This window comes from Ammospiza caudacuta, chromosome 23, assembly GCF_027887145.1.
Source record: "Ammospiza caudacuta isolate bAmmCau1 chromosome 23, bAmmCau1.pri, whole genome shotgun sequence".
Taxonomy (NCBI): Eukaryota; Metazoa; Chordata; class Aves; order Passeriformes; family Passerellidae; genus Ammospiza; species Ammospiza caudacuta.
The window spans coordinates 7754126-7765329 of record NC_080615.1 but is presented as its reverse complement, the minus strand read 5'-3'; the positions used below and the strand labels follow the sequence as shown (position 1 = coordinate 7765329).

General features: G+C 49.6%; 1 protein-coding gene across 1 annotated transcript; it reads right to left on the bottom strand.

Annotated features, from left to right (window-relative positions):
* Nucleotides 1-6244: 6244 nt before the first annotated feature.
* PTS (6-pyruvoyltetrahydropterin synthase) lies at nucleotides 6245-10742 on the bottom strand. The gene is made up of 6 exons (XM_058819020.1): nucleotides 10653-10742; nucleotides 8927-9006; nucleotides 8212-8234; nucleotides 7766-7822; nucleotides 7386-7456; nucleotides 6245-6651 (listed from the first exon to the last, which is right to left on the bottom strand). Exons 1-6 carry the CDS (start codon nucleotides 10724-10726, stop codon nucleotides 6513-6515), a joined length of 444 nt encoding a protein of 147 aa, XP_058675003.1. The 5' UTR covers nucleotides 10727-10742; the 3' UTR covers nucleotides 6245-6512.
* Between the last annotated feature and the right edge of the window lie 462 nt (nucleotides 10743-11204).

Here is an 11204-nt window from a genome sequence, read left to right as displayed (position 1 = left end):
CTTCTCCATCTTCTCCTCCCCCTTCTTGTTCTTCCTCTTCCTCCTCTTCCTCCTCTTCCTCCTCCTCTTCCAAGAAGCTCCAGGAGGGCTCTGCCTTTGCCTCCTCTTCCTCCTCTTCCTCCTCTTCCCCTCCATCCCCTCCTGGCACAGCCCTGGATCTCGGGGAGCAGAGCTGAGCCTGGGGAGGGAAATCCAGCCCAAAACCGCCAAACCCCCCAGGCTGAGCCCAGCCCAGGAATTTCTGCTCCAAAACCCCCTGAATTTCATTCTTCCAGCTGATGATTCTCTTTGTTCTCCCTCTATTTTTCCCCCTGGAAAGGCAAGGTGGGCATTTTGTGTTCCTCTTTTATTTTTTTTTTTTTTTTAAATCAACAGCTGATTTTACTGCAAGGCAAGATTATTGTGTGGGCCAATGGACATCTTGATTTTATTGTTGTTTGTATTTTTATATGGGCAAAATGTGTAGTTAGAAATTTTCCAAATTGTGGAAAGCAATTTTTTTTCCTTAAACAAATCTAAATAAAATAAGGAATCAAAATTGGTTCTTACACCTCCCATTATTTCCTGGTGATGTTGGGGGTGAGGGGGGTTTGAAATTATTCTGAAATATTTGGCTTTGATCCCACAGATGGAAGAACAAATAAATAAAGGCGAGGCCTGAGCTCTGCAATCCTGGATTTTGGGGGAAAATCATCCTGCGCTTCCTTTTGAGGAGGCTGAGCCCCAAACCAGAGCAACATTTCAAATTTAAAAAACAGCCCTGGCTTCAAACTGCCCTTCCCAGCCCAGAGCTGCCCAATCCCCTCATTTCTGCTGAATAAATCCTAATTCCCAAGGGATTGAGGAGCCTGGGGATGAAGGAGCCCGAAAATTTAACACAGGAGCTGAACACCACGAGAAAAAATTCGGCTTGCCCATTTATATTTCTCAAGAACTCAAAAAAAAATTTGTTATATTTCTATTTCTCAGGAATTCAGAAGAAATTGTCTCTGCCCATTTCTATTCCTCAGGAATTCAGAAAAAAAATTGTTATATTTATGTTTCTCGGGAATTCAGAAAGAAATTGTGCCTGCCCATTTTTATTTCTCAAACATTCAAAAAAGTTTTGTTATATTTATATTCCTCAGGAATTCAGAAAGAACTCTGCCTGTTCATTTATATTTCTCAGGAATTCAGAAAAAAATTGTTATATTTCTATTTCTCAGGAATTCAGAAAAAAATTGTGCCTGCCCATTTATATTTTCCAGGAATTCAGAAAAAAGTTGACCCTGCCCATTTCTATTTCTCAGGAATTTGGAAAGAATTGTTATATTTCTATTTCTCAGGAATTCTGAAGAATTTGACCCTGCTCATTTCTATTTCTCAGGCACTCATATATCAAGTCCAAGAGGGATTTTTTTTTAATTCCATCAGAATTATCCAAAATATTATCCGTAAGAGTTGGCAGCTGCAATTAAACATTGCTGAGGCTGGTTTGGCTTTCAGGCTGAGCTTTCACTCAATTTCTGCTTGTTCAAATTGTACAAAAGCCACTGTTTGCCCCAAAAAATAAAGGTAATTCTCCCTCCCATGCCCTGAGTGTAAATTCCACTTCTTTCACCCCAATTTCCACTTCTTTCCCCGTTTGCTGCTGGGCTGAGGAGGGGTTGGTGAGGGAAGAATTCCCCCAGCACAATTTCACATTTCCACAGGTGCCATTTGAGCCTGAACAAATTGAACATTCGTGGAATGTTCTCGCAGAATTTCACATAAATTATTTTATTTTAGTGGCCAGCCATTAAATTTGGCTCCTGTTTAGCAGACAGGGTAATTAGCAGAGACAGGAACATTCTTTATCAGTGCACAACACACAATAAAATCCTAATTAGTGCTGGAAATTACGGCTCAGCTCCCATCTCTTTGTTGATCTATCTATCTGCTGAGATTACAGCCTCGGAGAATAAATATGAAATTGCATTTAAACGTCCCTGTGGCACCTCCCATGTCCCAGATTATCCCCACGTGCTGCTTTGGCCCATCCATGCTGAATCCTTTGCCACATTCACTGAATTTCTGGGTAAATTTACTGAATTTCTGGGTAAATTTACAGGGGCAGAGTTTTTAAATCCTTTGCCACATTCACTGAATTTCTGGGTACATTTATGGGGACAGAGCTGTTTATTCCTTTGCCACATTCACTGAATTTCTGGGTAAATCTATGGGGACAGAATTATTTAATCCTTTAGCACATTCACTGAATTTCTGGGTACATTTACGAGCAGAAATTTGAATTTTCCACACCAGTGTACAAATAATTTCAGGGAAAAAGCCACGAAACGTCCCTGAACACCCAGCCCCAGTTTTTCTCCTCATTTTTCAGACTTCCACGCTCTGTTTCCACTTGGCCTCCCCCCTGCGCAGGGTAATTAATTGGTTCCAATTAGCTCCAGGCACAAACAAACACCCTAATGAGCTTTACCCAGGGTGGGAATTGCTGGGGCTGCTCTGGGGATCAGGAAAATGAGGAAATTTGGGGAATTCTGGGGCACAGACAGTTCCTTTTCTCCAGTTTTTTGCTCTTTATTGGCCTCATTCAGTTCCCTCTGCTGGCACTGCCCAGCCCAAAAGTGAGCAATCCCAAAAAAACCCCTTTAGGAGGGGACAAAAATGCCCTAAAAAGGGAAATAAAAGCACTTTAAGGAGGGAAATAAAAGCACCTTAATGAGGAAAATTAATGAGGAAAATTAAGATGTTTTATCTTAAGGAGGAAAATAAAAGCACCTTAAGGAGGAAAATAAAAGCACCTTAAGGAAGGAAAGTAAAAGCACCTTAAGGAGAGAAATAAAAACACCTTAAGGAGGGAAATAAAAGCACCTTAATGAGGAAAATTAAGATGTTTTATCTTAAGGAGGAAAATAAAAGCACCTTAAGGAGAGAAATAAAAACACCTTAAGGAGGAAAATAAAAGCACCTTAAGGAAGGAAATAAAAGCACCTTAATGAGGAAAATTAAGATGTTTTATCTTAAGGAGGAAAATAAAAAACACCTTAAGGAGAGAAATAAAAACACCTTAAGGAGGGAAATAAAAGCACCTTAATGAGGAAAATTAAGATGTTTTATCTTAAGGAGGAAAATAAAAGCACCTTAAGGAGAGAAATAAAAACACTTTAAGGAGGGGAATCCCAGTGGGGAACTGGGAGGTGCAGCTGAGCTCAGGGGAGCAGCTCCTCATCCCTCCATATGTGGATTATTTATTAACTCCTGCATTGTTTGGGCTACAATGGGCTGTAAAATTCAGCCCGAGGAGTGGCAGAACTTGGTGGAGTTTCCCCTCTCTCTGCTGCTCCCTTTGGGCTCTCCACGTCCCCAGGTGTCACAGGAACAGGATCAGCTCCATGCCACAGCTGCACCCTCTGTCCTCCCTTGGCCGCCGTGCTTCAAAAACAGGGAAAAAATTGAGATTTTTCCTCCTCCAGTGAGGCAGAATGGGGAAAAACCTCCCTGAACTAAAAATGAAGATGACAATAAATGAAAATAAAAAGGAAAGCTGCTGTTGGACAGATTTCCTGGGCTGCCTCAACTTTTGCTTTTGGTTGACAGGAGCAGACGGTGCCACAGGCATTAAACTCCATCAGCTGCTGGCACAGGCAGCCCCTGGCCTGGCATTAGCTCAGGAAAGGAGCAGTTTTGGTGAAAATCAGAGTAATGCCAATACCTCAGAAACCCCTGCACTGTCCCCACAGACACCTCACAACAGCACGATAAAATAAATTATTTACTGTGTCCAGCTCTGTGAAAAACCTGATTTGATTTTAGCACGTGGCAGGAAGGCAGGGCTGGGTCTTTCAGTCCCACTAAACACAACTGGGGACTTTAAATGACATTTCCTGTCATTATTTCCCTGCCATTCTCATTTCCATGCATTAAAACTGGAAATCCTGTCCCTCCAGCCTCTGCTGGGATCAGCTGTGGCCGCTCAGGGCTGTCCCCACTGTCACCTGAACTGTCCTCACAGCACTCCATCACTCAGTAACTCAGGCAGAGCTTAATGGTTAATGTTCAATGTTTCATTCTGGGAGTCCACTCCCTCCCTCCCTCAGCTGCGAATTTGGAATCCCACAGAGAATTCCCTGCAGGGCTCCCTCTGAGCAGGACGAGGGGACAGCACCCACTGAAATCCCAATTTTCACACCACTGAAATCCCAATTTTCACACCACTGAAATCCCAATTTCAATGCCAGCCCTGCTGTTTCCAGCCCCTTTCACCCAAACCCCTGCCCAGGCACCCAATTTGTTCCCATTTCCCCAGAGCTGCAGTCATTGAAATCCAAGAGATCAGAATAATTGGCGCAGATTGATCTTCACAGCAATAAATACAAATATATATATTATATATTATGTATTATGTATTATACATTATACATTATATATATTATATTATATATTATATATTATATATTATATATTATATATTATATATTATATAGTATATAGTATATAGTATATATTATATTTTATGTATTATGTATTATGTATTATGTATTATATATTATATATTATATATTATATATTATATAGTATATAGTATATAGTATATATTATATATTATGTACTATATACTATATACTATATACTATATACTATTTTTTTTTTTAACTATTAAATAAATACTCAGGAGTCTTTTCAGGGCTGCAGATATATATAAAAATATCTATTTTATATATAAATAAATACTCAGGGGCTTTGTCAGGGCCGTGGGGCTGCAGAAATCCTCAGCAGTCTGGGCTGCCTTTTCTGCCCCCGTGCCAATAAAAGCAGTGGGCTGTGCTGTGCACATGTAACATTTGTTTGCTCGGCTTTTGCCAGCAGCTGAGCGGATTCCTGCTCTGATAAAGAGAGCACATGATGTGTTTGAGTGTCCATGAGTCACTGCCCTGTGAATCAGCAGCACCAGCTCTGGATTTACATCATTGCAGGGCAGCAGGAGGGGTCAGAGCAGCTGCAAACCCCCCACGCTGAATAAAAACTGCTGATTCCGCATTTGGGGAGGGAAAAAAGCAGGGAAAAGGGGCAAACGTGGCAGCTGAGTGTTCATTGCACCGAGCACTCCCTGCATGGCTCACACTGCAACGAACCTGCAGCCAAATATCCCCCAAAGCACCACCTTTAAAAAGGAAAAAATATACCCAAAGCTGCTGCAGCCAGGGCAGAGGTTTTGCTCTGACAAAGGGAATATTCCTCATTTTCCTCCCAATTCCCTTTTGGAATTTCCAAAGGGAATATCCCTCATTTTTCCCCTCAATTCCCTTTTGAAGCTCCAAGGGGAATATCCCTCATTTTTCTCCCAATTCCGTTTCGGAATTTCCAAAGGGAATATCCCTCATTTTTCTCCCAGTTCCCTTTTGAAGCTCCAAAGGGAGGTTGAGTGAAGCTGATCCAGGTCAGGGGACAGCACAGAAGTGTCCCCATCTAAAGCAATTCCCATTTTACATTCCAGAGCAGCCCAGACTCCCGTGAATTTAAAGTTTTAAACCATCCCAGGTATTTTTTGGCAGTGCAAACCCCACTTTGCCTGAACCTGCAGCAGAGTGTGGCCAAGGTGAACAATTAAGGCAAGCTTCATTAAACCTCCCCAAAGGGGATGTTTGCTCCCATTACTCAAACACCCCATTTCCTCGGAAAGCAAGGGAATTGCTGCCTTGCTTATCAGGTTGTGTTTTTTAAATATATCCATTAAGTTATCCAGGAGAATTGGGGTAGTGTCCATTTAAACTCCTCTCACAGGCTCATCCTGCTGCAACAGCCTCCACTGAGTTTTGGGGTTGATTTCAGGGTTGATTTAAGGGTGGATTTAAGGGTTCATTTCAGGGTTGATTTAAGGGTTGATTTCATTCTTGCACTCCCTCCCCAGGGCTCTGCCACCACTGGGGCTGTGACATTCCCCCTGCAGCTCCCTCAGTTTTCCATTCTCACCCTGCTCCCTTTGGCTCTCCAGTTTGGGTCAGAAATGCTTTTTTTGACTGCCCACCACAGCAGTTCCACACACAGAGAAAGATCTGCTGGCCACAGGACGAAACGTGCCTGCAGCACAGGAAATAAACTGATAAGAAGCAAAGAAATAGAAAAATGATGTAATACCTTCAGAAATGCTTCTCTGTTTGATCAAGGAGCAAAGCAACACCAAAGCTCACATTATCAAATAAATTAATTCAATATTTAATCAGAGAGAAATCAAATACTTTTGTGATTTTGCCAGGCCGCCTCCTCCCCCCAAAACTGCTTTATTTACCACGGCACAACTCTAAATCTCACATCAGCTGGCAGAACAGGAAGGTCTTGAGGAAAAGCAGAGAAACCAACCCATTGTGAGAAGCCAGATGGGCAAACTGCTGGGAGGGTCCTGGTGAAACACCTGCCCTCGTCCTGCTGGAGCACAGAACCAGGGCTGGCTGCAGGGAATGCTGGGCAGGGATCCACAGAGATGATATAATATATAATGAGATTTCTGCTGAGCAGCTGGGCCCAGGCTGATTTCACTTGACAATTGTTTCCTCTCCCTTGTAAACCACCACGTTCTGCTCCGTCTCGTGCACCTCCACCTTGTACAGGATGCCCTGGGGCAGGAGCTTCTGGAGGCTGTCCCAGATGAACACAGCCACGTTCTCCGTGGTGCTGAGGGGGAACAGCAGCAGGGCCAGGGCTCAGAGGGCAGAAGTGACACCAAAATCTGCGGCCAGGGTGGGCTGGGGGATGATGAGGGGCAGCTGGGGACACCTGGGCCACGTGGGGATGGTGGCACTGCCAGCACATGGGGTGGGGTGGGGTGGGGTGGGATGGGATGGGATGGGATGGGATGGGATGGGATGGGATGGGATGGGGTGGGATGGGATGGGATGGGATGGGATGGGATGGGATGGGATGAGATCAATGGGATGGGATGGGATGGGATGGGATGGGATGGGATGGGATGGAATGGGATGGGATGGGGTGGGATGGGATGGGATGGGATGGGATGGGATGGGATGGGATGGGATGGGATGGGATGAGATCAATGGGATGGGATGGGATGGGATGGGATGGGATGGGATGGGATGGGATCAGTGGGATGGGATGGGATCAATGGGATGGGATGGGATGGGATGGGATGGGATGGGATGGGATGGGATGGGATGGGATCAATGGGATGGGATGGGATCAATGGGATGGGATGGGATCAATGGGATGGGGTGGGATGGGATGGGGTGGGATGGGGTGGGATGGATGCAATGGGATGGGCAGGTCCTGCCTGTCCAGGCTGATGTAGGAGGGGCAGCAGGGCTGGACACAGGTGTGCTCAGCACACAGGTACAGATTGCTGCTGCTGCTGCCCAGGCAGGATGAGCCCCCCCAGGAGCCCCCTGACCCACCTCACCACCTCAGAGAAGTAGGGCACGTCCTTGTCCAGGTTTTTGTGGTCAAGGGGCTCCATGATCGCTGCCTGCAGAGAGAGCACAGTGACAGCCCTGTCCCTGTCCCTGTCCCTGTCTGGCCTGAGGCCCAGGTAACCCACACAGCCAGGATGGGAATAAAGGAATAAAGGGAAAGAGCCCCAGATGCAGCTGTGAGATTCCCAGCTGGAGACGTGGCTCTGCCTCACAGAACACAGCTAAGGCATTTATTCTTCAATTATTGCCTAATTTCCTTTTGATGTGCTGCCTTCAGCAGCTCACCACGTCCCCATGCTGGCACCAGACAAGCTCTAATCATCTCTCCCAGGGGATTAGAAGGAAAACTGGGCTATTTTTACCTGCATGTATTCCTTCAGGTCTGTCAGGTTCATCACCATCCCCGAGACCGGGTCAATCTGCAGGGAAGCACAAGGGACATTGGTGGCAGCACAAAGCAGGCAGGAATATCTGTGCTCAGCTCATCTGAGCCACAAGGAAATTATCTCCCCGCTGTCACAGGGCTCCAGCTGCACTCCTGGGATGTTCCCAAGGGCTTGGTACAGCCTGGAAACAATTCCAGAGGTTCCACTCTCTCCTAAAAGCTGACACCAGGTAGAAACAACGCTCTGGGAGAGTCTTCAGGCATGAAAACAGCATTAAACTGCAAATCCTTGTTGTGAACGGCACTGGCCACAGAAAACCTGCTCTAGTGATGTGCACAGAGTTTCTGAAATACTCTGGGAAACCCAGAACTGTGGGGATTCTGCCACCCTGAGGGACAGGAAAGGACGCTGGCAGCACTCACCTCTCCACGCACGGTGACCACAACTGGAAAACAGAAAAGATCGGGTCACTGTGGTGCCCACGAGCCCAAAACCACATCTGCTGCTCTGCTGGGACTCACAGCCCTGCTCACCCACAGGCTGCACTCAGGAGGGGGACTGCTTTTATAAAATGAGGAGATGCTCCACAAAAACAACGACTCAGAGGCACAAAAATCCCTCCCCAAGGGCTGGTGCCACAGCAGGCTGGAGATAAGCCTGTCTCCCCTGATAAAGCAGCTCCTCAGCAGAGGTTTCAGGGTGCCAACAGCACAGGGAGCCACTCCAGGAACTGGAGAGATCTAATTCTGCGTGCTCGGGGTGTTCAGATGGGAGAACTTGTGAAAAAAAACCCATTCAAATAATGTTTACAGGCTGTTTAATTTGCATGGCTCTTGCTTAGAAAAATCTCCATTCCAATCGCAATGACTCTGCAGCGCGTAAACAAGCAGACTTGATTCAAAAAGTGGCATTTGAAAATAAATATTTATTATCTACTCAGCTGAAAAATGGCAAACCCATGCTATGGTTCAACCCCCTGCTGCTGAAACTTCCTCCTAATTCTGAATAAAAACACAAACCCAGCCGCTGGGTTTGTGTTTTTATTAAGAATTAGGAGGAAAAAAGCTGTTTGAGGCTGCTGAGAGTGAGCGGCCCAGCCCTCCCCACCCTGAGCAAGGATGGAAATCAGTTTCCCACCTTTGTAGTTGTGTCCGTGGCCATTGGGATTGTTGCACTTCCCAAAGAGCTTCAGGTTCTCCTCATCACTCAGGGATTTGCTGTGGGAAAGGCAGGCACGGATCTGTTCCACATCTCCATGGATTCTCTCAGCTCTGCTCTCCAGCTCTCCATCTCTTCCCTCTCCCACATTTAACCAGCCCAGGAGGCACAAACACAGACAGAAATGGCTGGGCCATGAAAAGATGCTGTTGACAGCACTGAATCTTTCCCTGCTGTGGTTTTGTTTGTCTGTTTCACTGCTGGATAAATGTTCAACATCTGGGCCCAAAATCCCTTCGGCCTGCAGCAAGCTGCACATTTGGGTTTATCACTGATTAACAAAGAAGTACAAAGGATTTCCCTCTGAATGTTCCCTTTGAAGCAATGCAGGGCCCTGCTCTGAGTGTTTCAGGTCAAGGCACATTTTGGGAACATCACAGAACCCCAGGATGACCGAGGTTGGAAAGAGCTGTGAGATCCTGGGGTCCGAGCAGAGCCGGAGCACTGAGTGCCACATCCCGGGGTTCCTCGGGCACCTCCAGGGATGGGGAGACCCCGGGCAGCCCCTTCCAAGGCCTGGCCACCGTTTCCATGGAGAAACCCTCCTGATCTCCAGCCTAAACCTCCCCTGGCACAGCTCGAGGCTGCTTCCCCTCGTCCTACCGCTCCTAGCCTGGGAGAAGAGAGCGATCCTAAAACTGAGGCAGCTTCAGGTCAAGGAATTTATCAGTTTTGGGGAGAAAACCAGCAGATGGGGGGGCGCACGGCGATGTTTACAAAGCGAAAGCGCCGCCGGCTCTGTCAGAACACGGAACTGCAGCCGGGCGCGGAGGGCTGGCTGCGGGAAGGGGCCGGGCCGGGGACACAACCGGGAAACGCAGCGGGGCTGGGAGCGCCCTCCGGTGCGGGGCTGGGAGCGCTCTCCGGTGCGGGGCTGGGAGCGTTCTCCGGTGCGGGGCTGGGAGCGCTCTCCGGTGCGGGGCTGGGAGCGCCCTCCGGTGCGGGGCTGGGAGCGTTCTCCGGTGCGGGGCTGGGAGCGTTCTCCCGGTGCGGGGCTGGGAGCGTTCTCCGGTGCGGGGCTGGGAGCGTTCTCCCGGTGCGGGGCTGGGAGCGCCCTCCGGTGCGGGGCTGGGAGCGCTCTCCGGTGCGGGGCTGGGAGCGCCCTCCGGTGCGGGGCTGGGAGCGTTCTCCGGTGCGGGGCTGGGAGCGTTCTCCGGTGCGGGGCTGGGAGCGCTCTCCGGTGCGGGGCTGGGAGCGCCCTCCGGTGCGGGGCTGGGAGCGTTCTCCGGTGCGGGGCTGGGAGCGCTCTCCGGTGCGGGGCTCCCTGTGCGGGGTTCCCTGTGCTGGGCTCACCTGTGCGGGTTCCCTATGCGGGACTCCCTGTGCGGGACTCCCTGTGCGGGGCTCCTTATGCGGGGTTCCTCTGTGCGGGGCCCCCCTATACGGGACTCTGTGCTGGGCTCTGTGCGGGGTTCCCTGTGCGGGGTTCCTCTGTGCGGGGCCCCCCTATACGGGCCTGTCTGCGGGGCTCCCTGTGCGGGGCCCCCTTATGCGGGGTTCCCTATGCGGGGCTCTGTACGGGGCTCACCTGTGCGGGGCTCCCTGTGCCGGGCCCCGCTATGCGAGACTCCCCTGTGCTGGGCTCTCTGGGGGTTCACCTCTGCGGTGCCGCTCCCCTGTGCGGGTTCACCTGTGCGGGGCTCACCTGTGCAGGCGGTGGCAGGCGCTGAAGGTGACGGAGCGCGACAGCCGCGCCAGGCGGGCGGAGCGCGGCGACATCGCGGGGACGCGGCGGGGCCGGAGCGGGGCGGATCCAGCCCGGCCCCGGGGGCGGCTCCGGCCCGGCCTCATCCCGGCCCCGGGGGCGGCTCCAGCCCGCGGGATCCGCCCGCCGACACCGGGAGATGCTGCAGTTCCTCCCCCTGTTCGGCCCCGGGGATGCTCCGGTCCGTCCGTGCCGGTGCTGGATGCGGGGATGCTCCAGTCCCCCGGTGCCGATGTCGGACTCGGGGATGCTCCAGTTCCTCCCCGTGTTCAGCACCTGCATGCTCCAATCCCCTGTGTTCGCTCCCAGGATGCTCCAATCCCCCCGTGTTCAGCCCCAGGATGCTCCAATCCCTCGTGTTCATCCCCGGGATGCTCCAATCCCCCGTGTTTGGCCTCAGGATGCTCCAGTTCCTCCCCATGTTCAGCTCCAGGACGTTCCTTTTCGTTTCCCACCTCAACGAGAAAAAACCAAAATTAAAAAAGAGAACCA

What these genes read in the sequence shown, in the direction of transcription:
- PTS (XM_058819020.1), bottom strand. Translation starts at nt 10,726, where the DNA reads ATGTCGCCGCGCTCCGCCCGCCTGGCGCGGCTGTCGCGCTCCGTCACC. An exon ending in TGGTCACCGTGCGTGGAGAG is followed by an intron (nt 7,823 to 8,211) that starts GTGAGTGCTGCC and finishes GCTTCCCTGCAG; the next exon opens with ATTGACCCGGTCTCGGGGAT. An exon ending in ACCTGAAGGAATACATGCAG is followed by an intron (nt 7,457 to 7,765) that starts GTAAAAATAGCC and finishes CTCTCTCTGCAG; the next exon opens with GCAGCGATCATGGAGCCCCT.